General features: G+C 37.0%; 1 protein-coding gene across 1 annotated transcript in view; it reads left to right on the top strand.

Annotated features, from left to right (window-relative positions):
* Nucleotides 1-3,219: 3,219 nt before the first annotated feature.
* The window catches only part of VPS13A (vacuolar protein sorting 13 homolog A), a 107,538-nt gene continuing 86,862 nt past the window's right edge, over nt 3,220-23,895 (top strand). The window contains exons 1-14 of the mRNA XM_058823752.1: nt 3,220-3,381; nt 11,758-11,801; nt 12,324-12,366; nt 13,252-13,347; nt 13,640-13,741; nt 14,411-14,520; nt 14,777-14,836; nt 15,768-15,827; nt 16,038-16,118; nt 16,550-16,607; nt 18,579-18,706; nt 18,918-19,024; nt 19,659-19,830; nt 20,200-20,262. Of these exons, the coding sequence (XP_058679735.1) occupies nt 3,282-3,381; nt 11,758-11,801; nt 12,324-12,366; nt 13,252-13,347; nt 13,640-13,741; nt 14,411-14,520; nt 14,777-14,836; nt 15,768-15,827; nt 16,038-16,118; nt 16,550-16,607; nt 18,579-18,706; nt 18,918-19,024; nt 19,659-19,830; nt 20,200-20,262 (1,224 nt within the window). The 5' untranslated portion in view covers nt 3,220-3,281. The remainder of the gene's footprint in view (nt 3,382-11,757; nt 11,802-12,323; nt 12,367-13,251; nt 13,348-13,639; nt 13,742-14,410; nt 14,521-14,776; nt 14,837-15,767; nt 15,828-16,037; nt 16,119-16,549; nt 16,608-18,578; nt 18,707-18,917; nt 19,025-19,658; nt 19,831-20,199; nt 20,263-23,895) is intronic.

Raw genomic sequence — 23,895 nt, 5'->3', positions numbered from 1 at the left:
AGAAACAAGGATAAGAACACTTATATTAATGAACATGAAAATGCATAGAATCATGGCAGTATGCCTAAAGTTATGTAACTTCATTAGATACTGAAAATGAGAAGGTTTTGAGGAGAGTAAAACCAAGGAGAAACATTTTTTTACACTGGGTTCTATCTCTTTTTTGGTTTTTTTTCCTTTTTATTGAGCAAATCTACTTTACTGAATTCTAATACGTGGCTGAGAAGGATGTTTCTGATTGTCCTGAAGTGAGGACAACATGTATTCTGAAGATGACCTGTCATCCTGGCAGACCTGTGAGGTTCTGAGTCACCTCAGTACAAGTCTTAGCAGCCTTCACACAGAGGACAGCAGAAAGCTGAGAAGGAATACCTCACTGTCTCAGAGAGGTCTGTGGCCTCCAGACTCAGCTTGCAGAAACTCCATGAGCAGGGAACCCAGAAACTTGGTCGCTAATATCTAGTCACATGTTAAACAGCTTTGTTACAGGTGTAAAGTGCCATCAAGCACTTCAGAAGCTTTGGTTACAAAAATGGGAAAAGCAGAGTGATTACTAATTGATTTCAATGGAGACTGTAGGAATATACAGGATAAGAGTTCAAGTGGAAAAACTGATGTCCAGGTGCCTCTGATTGTCATGTTGGCTCTGATTGTGTTGTGTATGTAGACAGAGTTCCCAAATTTCGTGAAAATGCCAGAGTCAAACCCTGGCTCATGGGACTGGATGGATGCCCCCTAGATGGCCCACTATTTGATGCACTCTGTTCCTTACTTCTCAGATGCTTCTCCAGCCTGGGCTTGAAATTACACTGCCAGTGCTAGTGAGGTGTGGGACATGAAGAGGAATGAAGGGAAAAAAGATGGAACCCTGTGCCTTGATGAGTCTGCAAGTGTTAAGGATTTCAAAGTAGGTAAGAGTCAGCAGTAGGAAACACATGCTTATCTGAGATCACCTACCCTAGGCCTAGAGTTCAGCAGCAGTAAGCAGTTTTTCTCAGGTGGAGAGCTTCAAAAACTTTGCTGATTGCTGTGGAAGATTCACCCACACTTTATGGATTCAAAAAATCAATCATACCATGAAATTTTCTTTGCAATAACAAAATAAAAACTGAATCACTGTGATCAAAAGAAATCATACTTGACCTAGGACACTTCTGCTCCCCGGACTTCAGAAAGCCTTTTCCAGGATATTTGAACAAGACAAAGAAATTTTACCCATGCCCTAAGGAGCTGTAGACTTACAAAGTAAAGTTACTTTGGAAAACTGACAGGTAGAAGATAATCCTGAAGATGCATAGTGCCTAAGTCCAATTTTGGAATAGTAAATGGACAGGAGTAGATTTAACATTCAGCTTTTCTACAACTAAATAGGAAGATATGTGCTTTGAGTCACAAAATAAAGCCTTGTATTCACACTTTTCCCTAGAGATAGCTTGTAAGAAATATGTCTGGCTTTGTGTAAGAAATTTATAGAAAGCCAAGTAGAGATTCTATAGAGATTCTCATATATGTGTATTAGTGCATAGAAACAGTTACATTTGGTGTGCACAAGCTGCTGATCACATTCTAGTCCAATTAATCATTCCAATTAATCTCTTTCTAATGCAGTTGTGGGTTTTTTTGTTGTGTGTGTATGTGGGGTCTTTTGTGTTTGGTTTTTTTATTTTTAAATTTTTTTTGGCATTACTGCTGTTTTTCAATGGAAAAAGATGCTAAACCCAAGAACTCGAAATGCTGGGACTGTAATTTTTCCAAACAATACAAAGTAACTTCAGAGGAACCTAAGCCTCAATAAGACTGTGCATTTTACATCTTCTGTTATCAATCTTCAGTATCACTCTTCCCCCTTCCTTGTGTTAATAAAGAACAATATAATCCCTGATAAAAAAGTATTTCTTTATATCAAGATACTTCGTAATAAATTAATTTATTCTGTATATTGGGTGGATGCAAGACATTGCTGGTGTGGCAGGTTGTGGTAAGCAGGCTTATAAATCCTATAGTTAAAGGAAAGGTTAGAAGTGCTAGGCAGTATTCTTTTATTTCTGTAAAAGAGAAGGGAAAAGTGTATTATATCTGGCAGCTTTCTCATTCCTTTCCCTCAATGGCTTAATTTTTTATATTGAATACAAAGGTTCAGCAACACTGACAGAAGGTGTGTAGGAAGTCCAGCAGCTCACTTCAGTGAAGCCACCTGCTGTCAAGGGCCTTCGGTCCTAGCAGTGAAAGTCTCTGGCATCGGGAGTGCGACTGTCAGGGAGTCTTGTGAATGGTCAGACAGAAGAGTTTCCTTAAAAAACCTTGTGACTGCAGGATCCTCAGCACAGCCACTCAGGGCAAACATGGCCCGGTTATTTCCGGGTAATTCAGCTGACACCCAAGCCAGAAAAGCCCCTGGGAGTCAAGCTCTTTGCAGAGATAAATTCAATTCAGTTTGATTTAGTCATTATGCCAGTAATAGCTAGCCATTTTTGAACAGCTCAAGACATGCAGTAATTTGTATATTTGCTTAGCCTGGGGAAGAGAAAAATACTCAAAAAACTCTTATGGCTATGCCACACTTAAATCCCATGGATAAACTGATGGGTTCAGTGGAGAGCAACAAGATGATTACGGGATTGGAGTACCTCTCAGGTTGAGGGAGTCGGGCCTGCTCAGCCTCGAGAAGAACTGAGAGGAGACCTTATCAATGTCTGTGAGTATCTGAAGGAAGGGTGTCAAGAGGGCGGATCCAGACTCTGCTCAGCAGTGCCGAGCACTAGCACAAGAGTCAACAGGCAGAAACGGATGTACAGGAAGCTCCACCCACATATGAGGAATAGCTCCTTTACTGTGCAGTGACCGAGCATTGAGCAGGTTCCCCAGAGAGGTTGTTGAGTCTCCCTAACTGGCGATATTCAAGAACAACCTGGTTGCACTCCTGTGCCATTTGCTCTGGGGTGACCCTGCTTGAGCAGGCAGATTGGATCAGATGATCCCCTACGGTCCCTTCCAACCTGACCCATTCCGTGACAACTCGTACCTTTACGAGAGCGGGCAGCCAGCGTGCGTAAGGAGCGGCCCTGGGAGGGGAAGGCCCGCGGCAGGCGGAGCTGCGCAGCCCCCGCCGGCTGCCGTAGCCTCGGACAAGCCGCGCCCCTTCCTCGCCGCGCCCGCAGCCGGGAGGGGCGGGGGGGCACGGCTGCACCGCCCCTCGAGCCGCGGGGCGGGGCGGACCGGCGGGGAGCGGCCGGAGCCGGGGCGGCGGCGCTGCTGCCGGGCGGCGGCGGCCGGGGGGCAGGATGGTGTTCGAGTCCCTGGTCGTGGACGTCCTGAACCGTTTCCTTGGCGACTACGTGGTGAACCTGGACAGCTCCCAGCTGAAGCTGGGCATCTGGGGAGGTACGGGCCTGGCGCGCCGCGGGGGATCCGCAAGCCTGCCCTCATGCCGCCGCGTGCCTTCCTGCCCGGCCAGCTCGCCCTGCCGCCCGCTCAAGGGAGGAGGCCGGGGCGGTGTCCCCTGGGCGCTGCTGGGCCGGGCCAGGCCGGGCAGCGCAGCCGACAGCTCTGCCGCCCCTCCACCTGCCCGGCCGCTTAAAAATAGCCGCGGGGGCGATCAGGCGGGCGGGCTGGGAGGTGGTGTCCGTGGAGCTGCCGGCTGCGGCAGCGGCGGGCGGCGGCGGCAGCAGCAGCGGAGCGGGAGGAGCTGCAGAACGGGGGCAAGAGAAACCAAGCGAAGTGCTGGAGGCGAAGTGCAAAACGGACTCTTCTGTTTTGTTTTTCCATATGGAGCCGCCCGTGCTGTCTCCTAAACGGGGACGGACCTTAAATGGCCGCGGTGTCTGTGGTGCTTGCAGAAAGTTTGGGAGTTGGCGGGCGGGCAGGTTGGAGGCGGGAGCCTGACCTGGTTCTGGGAATGCGAAACTGAACTGGTTTATGGGCGTTTTCCTCGCCCGGAAATAAACCGTGCATAAACGCCAAGGGCTCTGACGGCGTTTTAGTGCTTGTGGGGGTGAGTGGCTTCTCCGCGAACGACAGTGACATCCCTTGCGTTCTTGGCGCTGCCATCTGTAGGTCTGGAATACTCGTTATTTTTAGCCTTAAAGAACCAGGAGTAGGTACTGCCTTAGGTGTTAGCAAAGGCTAGCTGTATTAGGCGGGGTAAGCAGTGGTCTGTAGAATTAAATGAACATGCTAGTTCTGAAAGCAGTAAAGTGTTCTGTTTGAATGCGCACTCCTGAGTTACCCTTAGTAAGGTACCTACAAGAAAACAGCACCAAAGGTCTGTCAGGCGCAGACCATGGACGGATGCCTGTGATCAGTGCTGGCTCAGTTTTGCATGTGCATCCCAGGTGTCTGCAGCATCAGCAAAAGCAAACACAGAGGTTCAGGGTTTTTTTTACAAGTGCATTCATACAGTAGGTGTGAAACATCCTCGAGGTATTTGCCTACCTGCAGTTCCATTCCTAGGTACTCATATACATTAACCAGATTTTGTTCTGGAGCTTCTCCTGGAGCTTTTTGCATCATTTTTGTTGCATTTTGCAACATTTTGTTTTTATGCTTGTTTTCTGTCCTTATTTAGTTTCGTCTTTGCAGTTATTTTCCTTCATTTAGTCAAGGCGTTCATACCATCTTTGTAAAGTTCAGTCTCTGTAAGGAGTCTTACCACAGCAACAGCACATGTAACTGCTGGAGACAATGTATTAGTCATTCATCTGTAGCAGTGAGGCTTAATATCGCATATCTCTTACTGGTTAGGTGAGCCTTATTTGCAAGGTTTGACTAATTGCACCTTTCAGCAGAACTGTGTCAAGCTAACTGCTTGATTTGTGTACTGAAATTACCAAAATTTCTTCTTTCTGTTCAATGAAGACAGAATATTTAATGAAAAATATGAAACATTGTAAATGTTTTGGGCAATGTTTGTACGTTGCAAAAAAGGTAAAGGCTTCTTTTTTCCAGGTCTCTAAGTTGCTGATGGTTAGTTATGGCAGCTTATGCCTCTGGGAAGCAACTATTAACAGATTAGATGCACATTGTCTCAATTAAAAAAAAACTAAAAAAAAAACCTCAAACGAAACAATCCAACCCAAAAAAACCCCTAAAAAAACCTCCTCAGTTTTACTTTGAAGTTTTGATATTCAGCTGTCATATTTTTCTGTGGAACTTAATTTTATTTTTTATTACTTCATCTTCAAGAGGTTCTCATATTTTAGAGGCTTTAGTATATTTTTATTTAAACTGAATATCTCACTTCTCTAGTGCCTATATATTAGAATAAAATTGTTTTTTCTCTACTTAGCCTGTTGACTTGTTTATAGTGTATACTGATACATGGAGCTACCAATGTCTTGCTATAAGAGGCTCAGAAATGCTGTGTTTTGTTGGTGAGGCATTACCTGTGGAGTTTTTTCCTGGTCTTCCACAGGATGCTATTTTTTAACTTAAATTGTGTTTAATGGTCTGTACATCTGCAATATTTCTTTTAATTCAAATATCTCAAAGGACCTATATATTGCATTCTGCTATGTAAAAGGCAGCAACTATTGGTAGTAACCGTGGTAGAAAAAGTAGAATACGTTAATATGGAGTGCATCATTGATTAGCAGATCCCTAGACTCACTGTATACCTAAAGTCTATGGATAATCTTTTTTTGTAACTTTTGTAACTAAAATTTTTTGTAACTAAAATTTTGTAACTAAGGTATTTTTTAAAAACGTACTATTTTGGCCTTCCTATCTTGTGTAAACTTAATAACTTTTCATGCTTGTCTGTGTGCTCTGGAAGCATTTCCATTACAGCTATGTGTTTTCTTACAATGTTTGCCTTTGTGTCTTGATAAGATTGCTAAATTTTACATAATTCATGTACTATTGAAATTAAATTGTCCTAAATCCATCAAATTAAAAGAAAGAAAGAAAAAAAAAAGGAAAGTTGTTTGGGTTTTTTTTCTCCTGTAACAAATCACCAGTGCTTTTTGGATGCTGCAGCATTGCGCAAACTATATATATATATGTGTGTGTATATATATATATATATATATATATATGTATATATATATATATATATATATATATATATATAGTCTTATATTTTAAAAGGCATGTATTTTTTTTTGCCTCTGAATGATTAAATGGTTAAAAACCAGAGTAGTTTATATTAAAAGGCTGTAGGGAGCAAATTGTGGCCTTGTGGTTTTTTATAGCTAGCCTGTTTGAATTAAGGCTAGTAACCTGTTCATAGATTGAATCTATGTATAAAACCCAATTTTACATAGTTTCAGCCTCTGTAAATTTGGAGCTTTATTATTTACTTTTAATGATCATGCTTAATATTAACCTTGGTTTTGATAAATGAGAGAATTCATCCTGCACTATTAAATCTATTCCATGTTCAATCTGTGTAGTAAAGTTGTTTGATGATGCTGCTCCAGTAAATACATGAACACATTGATAATTACAGTAATGATTTTATGTTTTTTTCTTTTTAAAAACCCTTCAGATTGAAGGTTAACAAAAATGTAGGCTATCTCAATATTGGAAAAAGATGTTCTATCTGAAAACAATAATGGTTGAGAATGTTGCAAGAGCTGAATGACCTGAAATATAAAAGGCAGTGCAGAAAGTTTAAGGTAGCTCAGCCTACACAGGTATAAAAGCTAATTTGAACGTGTAAAGCCAATACTGTAAAAGCCAAGGCTTGGAAGAAGGTGTAAAGGGAGAAAATCATATGCCTAAGGAACTCCATTAATATGAAGCAAGGTAAAAGACTACTGTGTTAGGCAGCCATCAGAGAAAGCTATTGGATAGCTGATACTGGGAAGGACAGTGTTCTTTAACCTCTCTTTTTGGTGTTCACTAAGAAAGATAGTTTCAATGAACTGTGCTAACGAGTGTGCAAGTACTTGGCTTAGATAAACAGGTTAGATAAGTATTTAGGTGAGTTAGATATTTTTGAATGCTCTAGACCTGGTCAAGTTAAAATACTTGAAAAGATGTTGCAGCAATGTGAGATGTACGCAGTTATCAGTTACCTTTGACAAGAAGTGAAATGCCAGTGACATATCCAGTATTGAAAGGCCAGATGATTGTTTAATGACAGTTCATTATGCTATTTTTCAGTGTGTTGGTCAGATCCTCTGTACTGCCCTTTAAAAAACTTAAATCTTGGTTGACTTTGTACACTTGCGTGTTAGGTAATGTCTCAAGCATGTCTTACTTAACACAACTTATTATTTGAGTAGCTGGTGTCTCTTTTTGGGGTACCTGTGTTAGTAAGATGATATAGGCAGATAATTGGCATGTTTGTGAGCACACAAACACTTTGGTTTTTTTCTTTTTGGCTACAACTATTATTACAGTGAAAGACAACTACTTTTGTTTATTTTGCCCTGTCTAGGTAGAGCAGGTGCAACCTCCTCCCCTCCCCTTACATAACAGCAATTTGAATTCACTTGAGGGATACATAATGTCTAGTAGTTTTTACTGTCTTTCACGATCCATTTTACAATAGATGTCAGTAGATGAGGTATTTGGCAGACGCTGATCCTCAAAGGCTTGCAGCTTGTCTCTAGAGGGAATGCTTAAACAGAAATAATTAACAGCACAAACAGAAGTGGGAAATAACTAGCAAAAGCAGATGTTTGTGTTAAGTGATCAGAGGTATTCACAAGCTGACAATGTTGTTGTAAAAAAGCAGAAATTTTTTTGAAATATTTGAACAGGAATGTTGGATACTGATCACATACTAGCTAAGGAATTTGTATTTTCTGATCTTTCCTCTCTCTCTTATCTGCTTTCCTTCCCCGGCCCTTTTATTTAAAGACAGCAGAGAGTGATCAATTAGGTAAAATCTCCAGGATTTTTATGTAGATTAATTTTCTTCCCCCTCTTTATCTTTTGTTTACAACCATAACAAAATTTCTGCTAGGCCTCTGGTGAAGTAGTTTACTCTTAGATCTCTTTTTGCAAGCTGAATTCTTGGTAGGAGACGTTAGTTCATGCATTTAAATTAATGAAGTTATTTTGAATATCTAAAATTAAAATGATAAAGCAATTTTTCTAGAATTTTGGCAGCTGTTTTATTTTGTTGAATTACTCACATTGTCCAGAGATCAGTAAATCTAAAAGTTTGCTTTATAAAGTAGCCTAAATAAATTCTAGACTTTTCTGTAGATATTTATAACTGGCTTTTATTATTGTTTTGGCTTGCAGCCTGCATGTTTAACCCTAGGTATTTATACAACTCCAACTACTTGTACATACAGTTTCTGAGGTTGCTTAGTTGGGTAATTTTTAATCATGCACTGGATGCATTTCTGACATCAAAACATTTGGTTGCTCCCAGCAGAGGGACACCAGCCCTGCCAAAAAAAACCCAACCAGCCATCACCAAAACTGATAATCAAATCTTGATGTATTTTCTGATTTTTGCAATTAAAATCTACTGTCAATAATCCAAGGCTAATTCATTAACTGTTTTACATCCTGTAACTAGGGTTTATTCCCTGGTTTTCCTACTTCACTTTGTGGGGGCTTTTGGTTTTTTTGCCTCCAATCCCCAACAGAATGGTAAGGATTTATGGTAATGTACTTAGATGTACATTTCATTGCAAGAGAAATGGCTACATCTGGTAGAGACTAAATTTTGGTAACGAAGGAGAATACTGGCATGGTCAATAACTACGTTTCAAGTCCTGAGCATCAGAGTTGGTTGCAAGCTTTGCAAGTGTGGTGACTTTGGAAATATTTCCTATTTACTGCAGGAATATTTAGTCAGTGTCTTGGGCTCTCTCTCAAGTATAGGAAAAAGAAAGATTATATCAATACACAAAATCTAGTGCCTCTTTAGTAGACTTTTGTATGCTTTGATACTCCATTTGCTGTGATCAGACCATAAGAAGGCTCTTGTAAGTAAACTTATGTTTTAATGAACATGTTTCAGTAATTTTATATTGAAATTCAGATGCCTGGGGTTCTACTAATTTCTTCTAGCGATTCTTAAGTAAAATATCACACTACAATCACACATGATTGTAAAATCATGTGATTGTAAAATCAAGTTATTTTTTTAAAATTGTAAAATCATAAGCAAAACCAGTGGAGAATTATGTACCTCTCTTCGAAATCCCAGCATTTAATGTAGAAATTTCAAAAGCTTCCTGTTGAGACATTATTAATTCTCTATTTATTATCTGCCATTATAATGTGCTCAAATAAAATGAGAAATAGTTCTGCCATCACAAAACATTGTTTGTGAATGTTTAAGATAATCCTTACTCACTTTGCAGTATTTTGTTTTTGGAAGCATCTGGGGGGCCAAATTATTGTAGCTTGAGTTATTGTGCCTCTGCGGAACTGTGGCATGTGTCGGACTCTTGATAAATGAGAGAGAATGATTACATAGCCATCAGTGAAAATGAAGAAACTCAACCCACTTGAACTGTTTCATGTGCCATGTAGCCTTACAGTTTCCTTCTGAATGTTTTAACATGACGCAACTGACCTGCAGAAGTTGCACCTCATGCCTGGTAACTTGGTTACGAACCTGAACCTTTGCTCTGGATACCATTAGAATTACTTGCCATGAATACAATGTGGGGGTTTTTTGTGTGTTAAAATGGTCTCTGCAGAGTAAGCTTTATCAGGAATAAATTTAGAATGGAATTGAACTAATGGTATATAAAACTATCACCTTGTTATCGCTTTCAAAGACTATATAGTTCTAATTCCTAGAGTAGTTAACAGACTACTTTTGGAAATGCTCTCTTTGTTTTTTTTTTTTTTCCCTTTTCTGTTGTTCCTGGCAATGTGTGTGTGTTTTAAGGCTTAACAGCAGTGGCATCAGCTGTCAAAAGCCATGTAGTATTTCTCTGGAGAGGGTGATGTTAGCACATGTCAGATGTATACACTTCTACTGGAAAGTGATTATAAATTACTGCAATGAATAAATTAAAACATTAAAACCTTCATAGTATTTTGTGAGTGCTATAAGATGGATGGATTAGTTTACCTGATCATCTCTTCCATATGAGTTCAACAACTTGAGCCAATTCTTCTAGTGTGTATGTTTTTGAGATCTGGGTCCAGTTTCCCAAAATTGGTGGTATTTGAACAGTTGTTGATTGCCATTAGCGCTATATAACTGCAAGAATATTCTTGCAATTGGAGCTCCTATTTCCCCATACATTTTGCTGTTTCTAACATGCATCCCGAAGGAAAAGCATTTTTGGTCAATTCAATCTTTGTTTGCAACCTCAAGTTGTATTCTTTTCCAGGCCTGTAATCTGCTTCTGGTTTCTGGAATCTCATTTATGTCCCTGCTCAGCTGTATCAGATGTCTGTTCCATGTGCATATGTTAATGCCATGTAACTAGTTTGAAAGTAACCATCACAGAAGCTCCATTCTTCTTGTAGATTTTGCAGAAGACATTTCATTGGACTGTGTGCATGTTTAAGTTATGAGTTTTCTGGTGCAAGTATTCCTTTTGTTCTGGCAAGTGTTTAATGTAAAGTATATTATAAAACTGATCTTGCAATTTAAATTTTCTTTGTTCACAGAATCCTGAATTTCTCTCCTTAAAAATTAGATTACTGAAATACTCCCTGTGAATTTTTGTAGGCCTATAAATAAAACTGGCAAGAATAAGATCTTTTGAGGGCTAAAATTCCACTCACTTTTACTGTTGCTAGTTTTCTACAAGGATAGGAAACAGATGGTTGAGGAAAAAGAGGCTAATTTTAGATTTCAAAATGGGTTCTTACAAAATTGAGACAAGATTTTCCAGCATCTTTACTTTAAGTAATTTTAGTTTGCTTCCATGGACATGCAAGTGCCATGAGACAATCTCGGATATTATTTTGTGGAATGATTAATCATCTTTCATGGTCTTAATCATCTTTAATGGCTATTTGATATGTAGGCTGTGAATCTCTCCACAGTAGAAGTTTTGGGAACCATAGGTCATGGACCACTGGGGTGCCCCACTGTGAGGGGGAAGGGACCACCCAAAATTTGTAGATACCTGTGGTCAAAAAGGAACACCAGAAGTTAGTGTGTCTGTAAAAACTTAAGAAGTTTTTGCTAATAAATTATATGCACAGTGTGGAAGTCTGTGTAAATTAGTCTCTTATAGTATAAACACATGGTAGTAAATCTTGGATAAGGGATGGGTGAAAGAGAGGAGAGACACAGAGATTAAAGGGTGGTACAGAGAAAGAAAGGAGGGAACATCGGCAGTCCTGACTCCAGCATCAGTGCAGCGGATGGAGTGTCCATGGTCCTGGGGCACATGTGTGTTCAGGTTTGATTCTGGGTACCTTTACACAGTTAAGATTTCTGTGCTGTGGAGCTAATTTGCTTGTTTACTGTGCAAGTGAGTTATCACTTGCAGTTTGTTCTTCTAGACCTTTCTGGAAATGGGTCAGAGGTCTTCCCTCCATACTGGATTGACCTTAGGTTGATAGTCTATGCCTACTTCTTGACCTCATTCCTTGATTTATGCTCTATTTCAGGAGCCGGAACATAGACCTTTGTCCAAGAAAATTTCTGGCTTATGTCTGTATGGCCACCTTTTCCTGCCACATCCTATTCTTTGTCATGACATGTTCTTACCAACTAATCTTTGTTGACTCCACTGCTGTCCTCCATTTGTGTTTGAGACATTAGGCCCCTTGTCTTCTAGGCTTCTGTAACCCACTGATTCAGACTCTGGGACTTGCAGTGTGTACCACTTTGCTTATTCCAGTTTTTCTTGTTGGCTTCTTTTCTTTTAGGAGCTGTAGCACTGAAAAATCTGGAAATAAAAGAAAACGCACTGGTAAGCTAGTGAAAATAACAATAATACTTGCAAAAATTATTCCTGAGCTATGTTTTATGTGTTTAATGGGCTTAATGGGTTTATTGTGCATTTTTTGATTCTTATTTTAGATGACACTTTCTTTTAAGTGGAAGCTTACTGACTTGCTTTCTCTGCACCTATATAGATTATTTGATTAATTTGAGATTACATTTAAAGGGCAAAGTGTATACCTTTTTTTTTCCCTAAGAGAGCTCTCAGAAATTGCTAAAGGAATGTGTTTAGGTCAAGAGCAATATTGAAAGACCTATTTTTTTGCTATAGCTCATGAAGCTAGAACTTTGTTTTTGGGAATGTATTTAGCCTAACATAGCATAACAGTCTAAATTGGTAACCAAATGCTTGCTTATTCATTATACTGACTTCTTTTTTTCTAGGGTTGACAGGTAAGCTTGTTAAGGTTATCATGAGACCTTATCCTGCATTGGAACATATCACAGGTTGCTGAATTGAACTTAAATTTTGTAAACCTCTTTCTTTCAGAGTCAGTTGGATGTGCCATTTAAAGTTAAAGCAGGACATATTAGTAAGTTGCATTTTATCTTGTACACATGCAGGAGTTTCTGTAAGTGCTACCTTTCCTTGCAAGTGGCTTTAGGCATCCTAAGCAAGTAATTTCCATATGTTTCTTGATTTGTATACTTTGTGAACTCTGAAGTTGTCTCTTCTGAAAAGAAACTTTGAGGAAGCTCCTTTCAATAAAGTATACTTGTTTAATCATCTCAACATTAATGAGAAAATAGCCCAACACTGCAAAGATGAGCAATTGGCAGGACTGGATCTTGTTCCTTGTCTTTACAAGACTCCACAACTGATTTTTACCTTTCACTTGCCTTTTCTTCTCCTTCCTTCCTTGTTTTTGCTAAAATAAAATGTTTTCTTTTTGCAAGTCGATTGTCTTGTAAAAGTGGTTTCTTAAAGTAAACTAAGTCTAAAGTCATATGCTTCCTTTCAATTGACCCTGGAATAATGTGTTTTCTGTGACTGATTTAGTATTTTATTAAGATTTGCACTTGGGAGGCACTTAACCTCAAGATCCCTGTGTTCACAAAACCTAGTATTTAGCTGACTGATGATGTGTGAGCTGCCCATCTGCTTTTCTTGTTTCTGAAGATGCTGCAGTGGATTTTCAAGGAGGGAGACATTGCTGTTAAGAGGGAGGAGTGTATTTCAAAGAAATAAAGAAAGACTGTAGACTTGATAGTTTTAATCATGGAAAAACATCTCATGTTGTCTCTGTAAGAAAATACAACTCAGCTGAGGCATCTTTTGCCTCAGGTGCACTGGGGTAATTTCTGTCCAGTATAATAATTGTTAAAGAGATTTTGTGTTTAATATCGATTATCTTTGCATTTCTTTTCCAGCCAGCTATTTAATTGTATACTTCAACCTTTTTCTTTTGTGTTTGTAGGTCAGCTTAACCTACAGATTCCATGGCAAAACCTTTATACTCAACCTGTTGAGGCAGTCCTTGATGGAGTTTATTTGCTTATTGTGCCCACAGCCAGTAAGTTAATGTATAGGAAGAAGTGACTGTGGATTGGTGAGGTTTCAGAATTATCAGGAATGGGTTGATACTGTTTTTGTGAGCTTTATTCTTAGCAGATACTTTTAGCAATTACAGTTAAATAATGGGGTGGAAGTCTTTCAGTAACTGAGGTTTCATCATCTAATTTTTTTGCTATGTAACTGTTATATGTAACTGTTACAAAAACACAAAAATTACAGCTTTTGAAACAGTATCTTTAAAAAATATATAAGGCTTTTTGATATTATGCATTTTTGCTTTATGTGTTTAGCCATAAAATATGATGCTGAAAAAGAAGCCAAGCAGTTCTTGGAAGCAAGACAAAGGGAATTGCAGAGAATAGAAGAAGCAAAGCAGAAGATAGCTGACCAAGGTAAAGGTGGGAAAAGCTAATGAAAGTGATGCTGCGTCTTTTTTTAATCCAGAAAGATGCAGATTTTGTCAATGTCTTCTACATTCTTGTTTTCTCCTTGTTACTTAAAAACCTATTAGTTATGATTTTTAGGTATAATTGCCATCAGTATTGCAGAACCAGCATTCATTCTGAAAATAAAAAGTTTTGAGCGTTGATGTGATCTGATATAAATTAGGCTTTTGAAATACTGCTTTTTTTATTGCATGTTATCTGACAGTTTCTTTCCTCTTTCATAAGAAAGAGTTTGTTTCCAGTGTCAAAGCATTTTTACCAGTACAGCTTTTTAAAGGTTTGTTACAATTTCTTCTTCATTACATGCGGATTGTAATCTTTTTAAATTCAACTTCTGGTACTTCCAAGAAGTATGATTTTCTCTCTTAGAGTATTGGTGGGTGCCGGTCATACTTTTCAACTATCTGATTCTTCACTCTGCAGGTAGTAAAGCTAGGAAACCTTCTAATCTGAGAGTGTAAATTTTGTAGATTATACGGAGCAAACATGTTTCTATACAACTGGAGTACAATGTAATAGAAAACACTTAAGCTAAATGTATTGTGTTATTGTTTTGTCTAATTAAGAAAATATTGGAATGTAAACAAAATATTAAATTGTTTTCCTTTAACATAGATAAAGTAAAAGAAGAGAAACAAGACACTTTTGTAGAAAAGCTAGTTACTCAGGTCATCAAAAATCTTCAGCTGAAAATTTCCAACATCCATATTCGCTATGAAGATGATGTAAGTGCTTTTGTATATCTTACTGTAAGGGATTGTGCACTGTAACATGCAATTGGGAGCCTGTCTGATTTCTTCTAGTTGCTTTTTATGCTGAGAGAATACTAGTGAAGTTGTGGACTTTTATTAGTTTGATAAAAAAACCCAAGCAAACTGAAAAAAAGCTTGGACAAAAATGTAAAGATACTTAAATTCTTAGCCAAATATATGCTTGTAGAGTATGAAATAATTATTTTTGTCTTTTCCTGTGTTCTGTTAGATCACAAATCGTGATAACCCCTTGTCATTTGGGATTTCACTTCAGAATCTAAGTTTGCAGGTAATTTTATTTCTCACTTTTTATCTGAAAAACTTGTTAATATATACCAATAGGTGAAGTTGTGCTTTTGTGTGTTGTGCTTTCTGGTAGCATACTGTCTAATGGAAAATACACCTGTAATTATCAGCAATGTACAATAATATGGTTTCCAATACGCTTTAATATATTTGGGCTGTTCATTCTGAATATTTTACTGAAACTGACTTGAGCTCCAAGAAAAAAAGTTACTGGCTGATAACAGGAAGTGGCGGGAATGGAAAAAGAAAAAAAAAGATGACATTTTTTTTCAACTGGAGCTAATTTTTTTTTTTTGATCTGTGAACTGCACTTTAAGGTGCTTAGAGTAGTAATCACAAGATGGTATGAAATTTTTTTCTGGAAGACTATATAGTAGGATCAGTATGTTGGTTGCTGAGTTGCTCTGATTCAGTAGTTTTTGCTGTCTTAACTGCTGGTTTTAAAGAAAATATGTCCTAAGTAAATGTTACTTTCTTGAATGAAATGGTGGTTTTGTGAATGCTTTTTCCTAGCACATTAAAGGGTCTTCTTTAGGGTCAAACTAAAATTGCTTGCTTCCAGAATTATAAATTAATTCTTTCCCTGTTTATCTCTGTCCAAAGAGCCTGTCCAAAAATATTATTGGTGTAAAGGAAAACAGCTTACAATAATGAAAGCAGAATCTTAGAGTACCTTTGGTTCTTGTGTACAGCCTGTCAGAGTACATACATGTACATGTTTTTGGAGGAAGTAGCCTTTTCAAGCTTTCACTTAAAGTAATGCATTAATCATCTTAAATCAGAAGATTGTATTCCATTATTTTCCATGGCATTTAATTACAATCATGTTACTGTCATTTTGTGTAGTTTGTTTCAGTTATAACATGTTGGTGGACTATAGATACTGGAGTATTTTTGTTTAATTCTCATTTCAGACCTCAGATAAGAATTGGAATCCTTGTTTACATGATGAAACTGCCAAGTTGTTCCACAAGGTACAGTATAGACAGTATGCTAAAGAGAGACTTGCTAATAAAACAAGCTGCCTTAGAGTTTCAGAAAGTACGATCAAGAAAACATGTAACCGTATAGACTCTATAGCAAAAGTAACATTCTGAATATTTTTATTCATTAGACTTTGTGAAATCCAAATTATTAATCTAAAATTTGTGGATAACAATGCATATGTTCTGTTGTATTTTCAGCTTGTGCGACTGGATAACCTTTTTGCTTATTGGAATGTGAAATCAGAGATGTTCTACCATGGTGGCTGGGATGAATCATTGGTAAGATAGTGTATCTAGTCTTCTAGTTGAAACTGGGAAGCAGAGAACATGCTTCACATTCAGGCCTGCTTCTTTTTATGTCAGTGTCCTGGGTAATTGTTTGTAACTAAAAGGTTTTTTTAGGAAAAAACAGTGTATGTTAATGCTTTTATGTGATGAAAGTATAATGCTCATCTGAGAAAGTTAAAAAAATCAGTTTTGTGCCAGTAACAGAATTTAGACAATTGATGGTCATCTTACCACTGTTCAGTGATTTTTATTAGCTAAGTATAGACATATCATTCTGTTAAAAACATAGATGAGTATTTTGAATTTTACTTTGAGCCAGAGGGATTATCTGAGAACTGTTTAAAAATGCTAACATTTTTTACTTTAAAAACTTTATCTGGAAATAGAAGTGCAACTTACTGTTCACTCCATTGCGTGTGTAGGTTAACTTAAAACAGGGAGTTGCCAGCCACAACATGATTCCAGATGGTTATGATTTTGGTAAGTGTTATTTAATTGTAGTATTAATTTTTAATTGTAATTTTTACTTCATCTCAGTGGTTGTCACTTTGTCTGTTACTCAAAGATTTTACTAAGGAGTGCAGTTTAAGCCTGGAAGAGTAACTGTCTTTGTGACAGTGAATACTGTATTGTTTAGGTATATAAATAAAGTCTTGATAAAAGTGAGTCTTGAGTCATGTATTATTCTAATGGAATGTCGTACATAGATTCTCATTGTTAACATCTTTTGATTAATTCCTTTATTTAAGAAGTTTAGCAACAACATACGCACTGTGTAAGTTTGGTGAATTCAGATTAGCTTGAGTATGTTTTTGAGGTCACCTGCTTTATGCAAACTATCTTTCTTCCATGAGAGGTAGAAATAGTAATCACACAACTTTGAAACATTAATTTCTTTTTTTTTTTTTTAGTGGGAATATTGCAAGTTATATTGCTTTGAGTATTACTTACTTAAGTCTGAAAATCACATTGGCATCGCTCAAAAATGGTGATAGTTTGCTTTCCATTGCATGGAATCGTGTGTATCTGTGTGACTGTTTAGAAACTGTTCACAAGTCTGAATGGCCTTGGAAGTGGCCATTTCTTTGTTCTCCAGCAAGAAAGTCCTCAGTTTTCTATAGCCAGGGTTAAAAAAGGCACTGTCAGTTTTATGCTGATACCTTCCCCTAAAAGAGTCTCTATGTTGACTGACAGAGAACTATCTAGTAATTTTTTCTGATTCCTTACCCCTCTTTTTTCGTTGCTGGATTTGATTCTTTTTGCAAGAAAACAAGTATTAAAACATTGTAAGTTGTTTAAGTCTTTATGTGGTAAGTTCAAAATGGGTGTATGTAAAGCTTAGGATTCAAGATTTATTCTCTTAAAATTCAGCAGTGCCATCAGAGATGCTGACTGTGGTAGTGTGCTGTGGTAAATGAAAATTTGGTCCCATTTGAGATAAGTCTTTAAAAGTCTAAAACTTTGATAGGAAGATAATAAGCATGAAGTCCAATTTTATCACTTCATGTAAATAAACAAATATTATACTTAAAGAAACAAACAAATAAACATTATACTTATATATAAGAATCATAAAAAAATGAATTTTAGGAAGCTAAATATAGGGAGAAAATTAATTGAAATGCTAGCATATAGAGGTGTAGCTAAAAGTGTCATGTTTTTTTCTTGCAAAACTGCATGTTTCCACTACTATGAACCTTTCAGAGAATTTCGAATATTGGATATGTAGATAATGTATCAATATTTTTGCTGAGATTAAAGAAGTCATATTTGAAAAAAATTATTTACATGAATTCAGATAATATAAAAATTCTTACTGTTGGATCAATTGCTGAAACAGATGAAAATATTGAACTAAACAGGGCCTCAAAAGCCTGATATTTCCAAACTGGAACAGATAAAATAGTTCTGCTCTGGATCTTTTTTCTTGTGATATACCTCACTTTTATGTAGAATGCATATTGATTTTGTTCCATGCTTACTTGGGCTTGAAATTAGAAATATGGAGTGTTTGGTTTTAACCATTGTTGTGAGTATAATTTATCAAAGAGTAAAGCATTTGTAATGGCAACAACAACAACCAAATTTTAAGAAGTAAGAGTTCCTGTAGTGAAATAAATGCTGTATTTGGAACTGTCTTGTATTATAAGTGTATCAGAACCAAAATGATCTCATTTGTTACAAATGTAAACTATTTATTGAAACATCTGTATGTAATTTAGTGTACAGGAAAGTTTGTGGTGGTGCTCTGCAAAATTTGGTAAATGTTGCCAGAGTGAAACTGAAAATTGAGATTGTGTTCTATTTTAAGTTGTGTTGGTGCAGTTCGTGTTTTTCAAGTCTAGCATTCTAAAACTAATATTCTGGCATAATTTAAGATAAGTATACGTATAATTTATTGCAGTCTGAAGTAATTAGATTGCACTTTTTATATCAACTTGTATTTTTTAGTATTCCGCCCCATTTCCGCTAAAGCCAAGCTCCTTATGAATCCTCGATCTGATGTTGACTTTTCATCACCGAAAATAGATCTGGATGTAAACTTACAGGATATAACTGTTGAATTCAATAAGCCACAGGTACCAGTTATTTTTCTGAAGTTACATGTAATGTAGTAAAAAAGTTAGTTTGCAAGAATTAAGAAAGGTGATCTGAAATTTTATAGTGTACATGTGGAGTCCATTAACTTAGTCTTGGTTTTTTGTGAAACTGATTTTCACTTCAAAGAGAAGCTTGATAGCTGTTGTTGTCAGAAAAATAATAATGCTCAGTTTGAATTTGTTTGCCTAGTACTTCAGTGTTATGGAGCTTCTTGAGTCTATTGATATGATGACTCGAAATCTGCCATATAGGAAGTACAGACCTGATGTTCCAGTGCACAACAATGCCAAGACATGGTAGGTAACCTTAGACTTTGAAAATAATTTGTTAGTTATTAACCTGAAATAATTACCAAGGAATTGCTCCTTTCTTAAGGAGATTTAAACTCATTTCATTCTGAAAGGAGGTATTTTGTTTTTACAATTCTTTTTAAGCTAGCATTGTAGGAAGTTGAGGAGGACCTCATCAAACCAAAGCTGTGGATACAGTATTTGAAAACCTGTGATTGCACTCTTAAAGACCATTATCAGGAACTTAAGTCTCAGAGTATTTTTGTGTCATAAATTTGTTTAAGTGAAAGCCCCCCCTGTTACATGTTAAGTAGCTCTACAAGAACATAGCTATTGCCTAAAAACAGGCAAACCTTTGCAACACAGATGGCAAGGATTTGATTTCTTTTCAGGAGATTCCTTAAAAATATATTTTTATTACTCTCACACATGCATGCATAGATTTGACAGCAATCTGTCAACTTTGTATGGGGAAAAGAGAGTAAAATTCTTAGATCTCTCAGCTCAGAAGCATGCTATTGGTCTGGGGATTTCACTCTTGACAACTTGAATTTGTATTAAGAGAGAGTCTGAAAGCTATAGGAGTCTTTTCAATATATGAAAAGAAAGAAAGCTAAGATACATTTGTCTTTGCTTTTAGGTGGAAATATGTTATTGATGGCGTCCTTAAAGTAAATGTTCAACCTAAACTCCAAATGTGGTCATGGGAACATATTTCACATCATAGGAAGCAAGTGAAGAACTATAAAGAGTTGTATAAAACAAAGATAACATCAAAAAAACCTAGTGAAGAAATCTTGAAGTTGTTGGAGGTTAGTATCTTTCTGTTGAAGGCTTAAATATTGTTCATCTTGATACTTGTTTAAACTTAAATGTTAAAATGTTCCTCAATCACTTCTAAGTTAAAATAAAATTTTCAGTGGCCATATTTGCAACTTGTCACTACCTTTCTTTGTTAGTAGTATTAACAAATATATGAGGTGAATCTTTAAATTAGAAACTGCAAGAAAAACAGCTTAAGCTGGTGTGCTGCTCTTTTCCAGGTTTGTTTTAAGTTTTCAGATTGAGTGAATTAACTTGGATTGCACAAATTGAAGTGCTTGCTGTTGTTTCCTGTAAACTTAGCTGTGGAATGTAACAATTGTTGAATTGTCAAAAATAATGTCTTATCTCTCTTCTAGGAATTTGAAAAGACCTTGGATATTTTTAACATCACTTTAGCAAGGCAGCAAGCAGAAGTGGAGGTAAAATTGCATCATTTAAATGAGTGTATGAATAACTGAAACATAAGGTTGTGGAGATTTTAGGCAGACGCCTTTTAGCTATGGTGATTGAATTGTATACAGTCTTTCAATTTTCCTTGTTCATGGTTTTTTATTATAAGGCATAGTTAGTTTATCAGCTTGTAATTAAACAAAAATTAAATAACTCCATATGCTCTTCCTTCAAAATGAACTGAGCTTGGATAAATCCCTTTCTATTTCTGGTGGGAAAGATCTGTGTGGAGAATGTGGCCAAAGGATAATGGAAGTTAAATGGAAACACACCGAAAGCTGTCCCTCCTCACAACAGCCTAGACTATTAGTTTATTCCTTTTTTTCATGAAACTGTGTTACATTGAGCAATCACCTGTACTATGTTGACTCTTTGAGAAGAGATGCAGTGTTTCTCTTTGCAAATGTTACTCAGAGTACAGCAAATGCAGAATACATTTAAGAAGATTAGTGCAATTAGGCAAGATAATGTGACTTGAGTAGTTCAACTAATTTGTTAGCCTTGGTTTTCCTAGGTTAATGTACTGCTTAGTTATACATACAGTGTCTGAGTGTTTTTCTAGGTCACTGAAGTGAAATATTTGTAGTTTTTCTGAAATCTGTGATATTTCTCCATTAATAATTAAGGCACCTAAAAGTAAGCAGAAGAAGAAGTTTACAATCTGAAAGAGGGCAGTCATTAATAAACTTTATAAAGCTCAGTTACTGCCTGTGGCAGTGCTTGAAAGCAATTTGATTTTTTTTTTTTGTTGTTTTGGTATGTGAAGTATATTTAATATAGTATAAATGCAGTTGCTTCAGTCGCAGATATTGTGCTGCTAACCTAAAACTCTGAAGAGGAATCTGTAAATTTGATTTTTCCTTCTATTTGTCTGTATGTACACCCCCATTTGAATGCTTGTGTTCCCATTATTCAGGCTCTAACAGAACCAGAAGAAACATTCATGACTGTTCGCCTTCTGTTTGTCCAAACTGGAGTGCTTTTCAAGGGGTGGTGGAAGGTTTTGTTCTGGTTTAGTTCTCATTTGATTTTGTAGTGTACAGTTTGTCTTGGTTTTATCTTTTTCCTTCAACTTCCTTCCTTCCCCCGGTGTGATTATGCTGCTTACAAAGGTAATGTCATATTGCATTCCTGAGTACCTTCAAATCCTGAGTTTTAAGATACATGTCTGTAACATTTAGAAGTAGGTTGCAAGAAAATGAATTTTCAGTTGTTTGGGCTTTTAGTCTTGCATTTGAAAAATGTTAGAAGTACATCTTGAAAGACGTGCTGGCTGATTATCTGAATATATTTCATAGTATTGAAAATCAGGTCACAGTGATTTTAAGTTGTGTTCTGTCTCCATCTATCTGTCAGGTTGCATCTGTTTTGTTGTTATCTTTGAAAAAGATTCAAAGAATTTAGAAGAGAAAAATCTACTACTCCTTCGGTATCCTGACAGTTAGCCTTAGGTCTGCCAGGTATTTAAAGGAGCACCCATTAGATGTGGGCTTAGTAAAGCCAGGCAAATGATCCTGCTGTTCGTGAAGTTTCTCTGTTTCTTAAAATCATACCCTAAGAGTTGACTTTCAAGTTGACTTACTTTATCTAGACCTTGAAATCAAGCTCCTCAGAAATCACTTTCCTGATCACAGTGCTGATTTTCAGGCAACTTTGTAACTAGAACTTTATATTCCAAACCTCAGACCTCTTCTGCTTCTTATTGCAAGTGTTTTAAGTACCAAATAGTAGCTTCAGCTTCAGTAGCTAAGCATCAAGTCTCTGTATCAGCTTGAGAAATGTTACCCTTTCAGCCTAGGGCAGACTTTTAGGATTCACTTCAGTGAGAACGCAGGATAGAGTCATGGCATCATTTAGGTTGGAAATGACCTGGAAGACCAAGTTCAACTATTAACAGAAAATTGCTATGTCTACCAGTAAACCATGTTCCAGAGCACCACATCTACGTGCCTTTTAAGTACTTCCAGGGATACAGACTCCACCACATCCCTGGGCAGCTTGTTGCTTTGCTTGGCAGCCTTTCAGTGAAGATCCTTTTCCTAACAGCCAATATAAACCTTCCCTGGCACAACTTGAGGCTATTTCTGCATGTTCAGTTTGCTTGTTACTTGAGAGAAGTAACAAGAGGCTGACCTACCTGGCTACACCCATCTTTCAGGTAGTTCTCTCTTCTAGTCAAAATAGTTACCTTGCTGATTAAGCTTTAAGTCTATGACTGCATTGGTTACTTAACCAATGTAAATGGAGGAGAGGGAAAGTTCAAGAAGATTCTTCAGCAAATCTTTGTAGTTCCTATACTGCACAGATTATTTTTTTTTCTTCATTGTTGCAGAAGTGGCTTCTGTCTGCAGTCTCTCTTTCCCTGGGCTTTGGTGCCTGCTTCTGCCTCAGACATGTGAAAGAGTCATAGCTTTAAACGTCACTTGTTCTCCATGGCAGTTGTCCTTCAGCACCAACCCCTCAGTATCCCAGAAATCTGTGATCTCACAGATTTAACCTTATTTTTTCTAAGGCCTGTCCATTTTTTATTTGGGTCATTCACTTTGTAACATCTGCTTGCTGATATGGTAGTCTTTATAAAGGTTAACGTTTATAACCTAATAACCTTTATAAAGAGGACTTTTGAGGATTTCTTCAAGCTTCTTGTAGCTTTGTGTTGTTAGACTGACATTCTGCATCATCTCTCTGAGGTGAATCAATAGTATAAATCCAGAAGCCTTTACATTTTTGTGGTGAGTTCTGCCTTCCTTTGTCCAATAGGTGTGTAGGTATGACAAGTCCCTACAGAGGAGTGATTTATAGTCAGCTGGTTTTTTCCTAATTGTGTTGCAGCATGCTGAGAAGGGATTCCTGTCTCACTTCCACTACAGTATCTTTAAATGTAGGGCTTATTTGCAAATGATTGTATTTTTTGGATTGTATTAGTCACAAAGAAAGTTAGTTTGTGTGGATCACTATAGTTCTGAGAACAAATTTGTCTCTTGGACCACTTGGTGTTTGTTTGCCATCCCCACGACAGACTTTCAGTGATCAATTTTGGATGTAGTCTACACTTCCTTTGAGGACCCAGTATTGGAATCATCACTGGCATCAGATAGGGCATCCAGTAGTTGTGGAAATAATGAGTGTGGGAGGAGGGAGGGCTTCCTTACTATTTTAACTATATGTATCACATGCAGGAATAGTTAGAGTAAATACTGTATTATGAGAGTAAATACTTTTTAAATTGCTTTGGGTATCCATCTTGAAATGAAAAATACAGGGCTAATGTAAAATTTGGCCTGTGATGGCTATTTAATTGCTTATATATGTATTTTAAATTATTTAGAAAACCGTTGCATATAATTTTGTGGTATTTTTATGATGAAAGCTGGAGGGAAAATCTGCTATGTAAGAAATGTTTATTGACCTTTTATATGCTCTGTTCTTTCTTAAAGGTGGTTGTTATTATGCAAAATAAAATTGGTCCAATAATGCACTGTGTACTTGAAAAAGTGACTAGAAGGGAAACTAAATAAAAACATTTTGCCTTTTTAATGCTTGTCTAATGATCTTTTGATATGTTAGAGCTGCTCTGGGTCTATATTTTTCTTAGGAAAATG

Source organism: Ammospiza caudacuta, chromosome Z (assembly GCF_027887145.1).
Source record: "Ammospiza caudacuta isolate bAmmCau1 chromosome Z, bAmmCau1.pri, whole genome shotgun sequence".
NCBI lineage: Eukaryota > Metazoa > Chordata > Aves > Passeriformes > Passerellidae > Ammospiza > Ammospiza caudacuta.
This window is presented reverse-complemented; position numbering and strand designations above follow the sequence as displayed.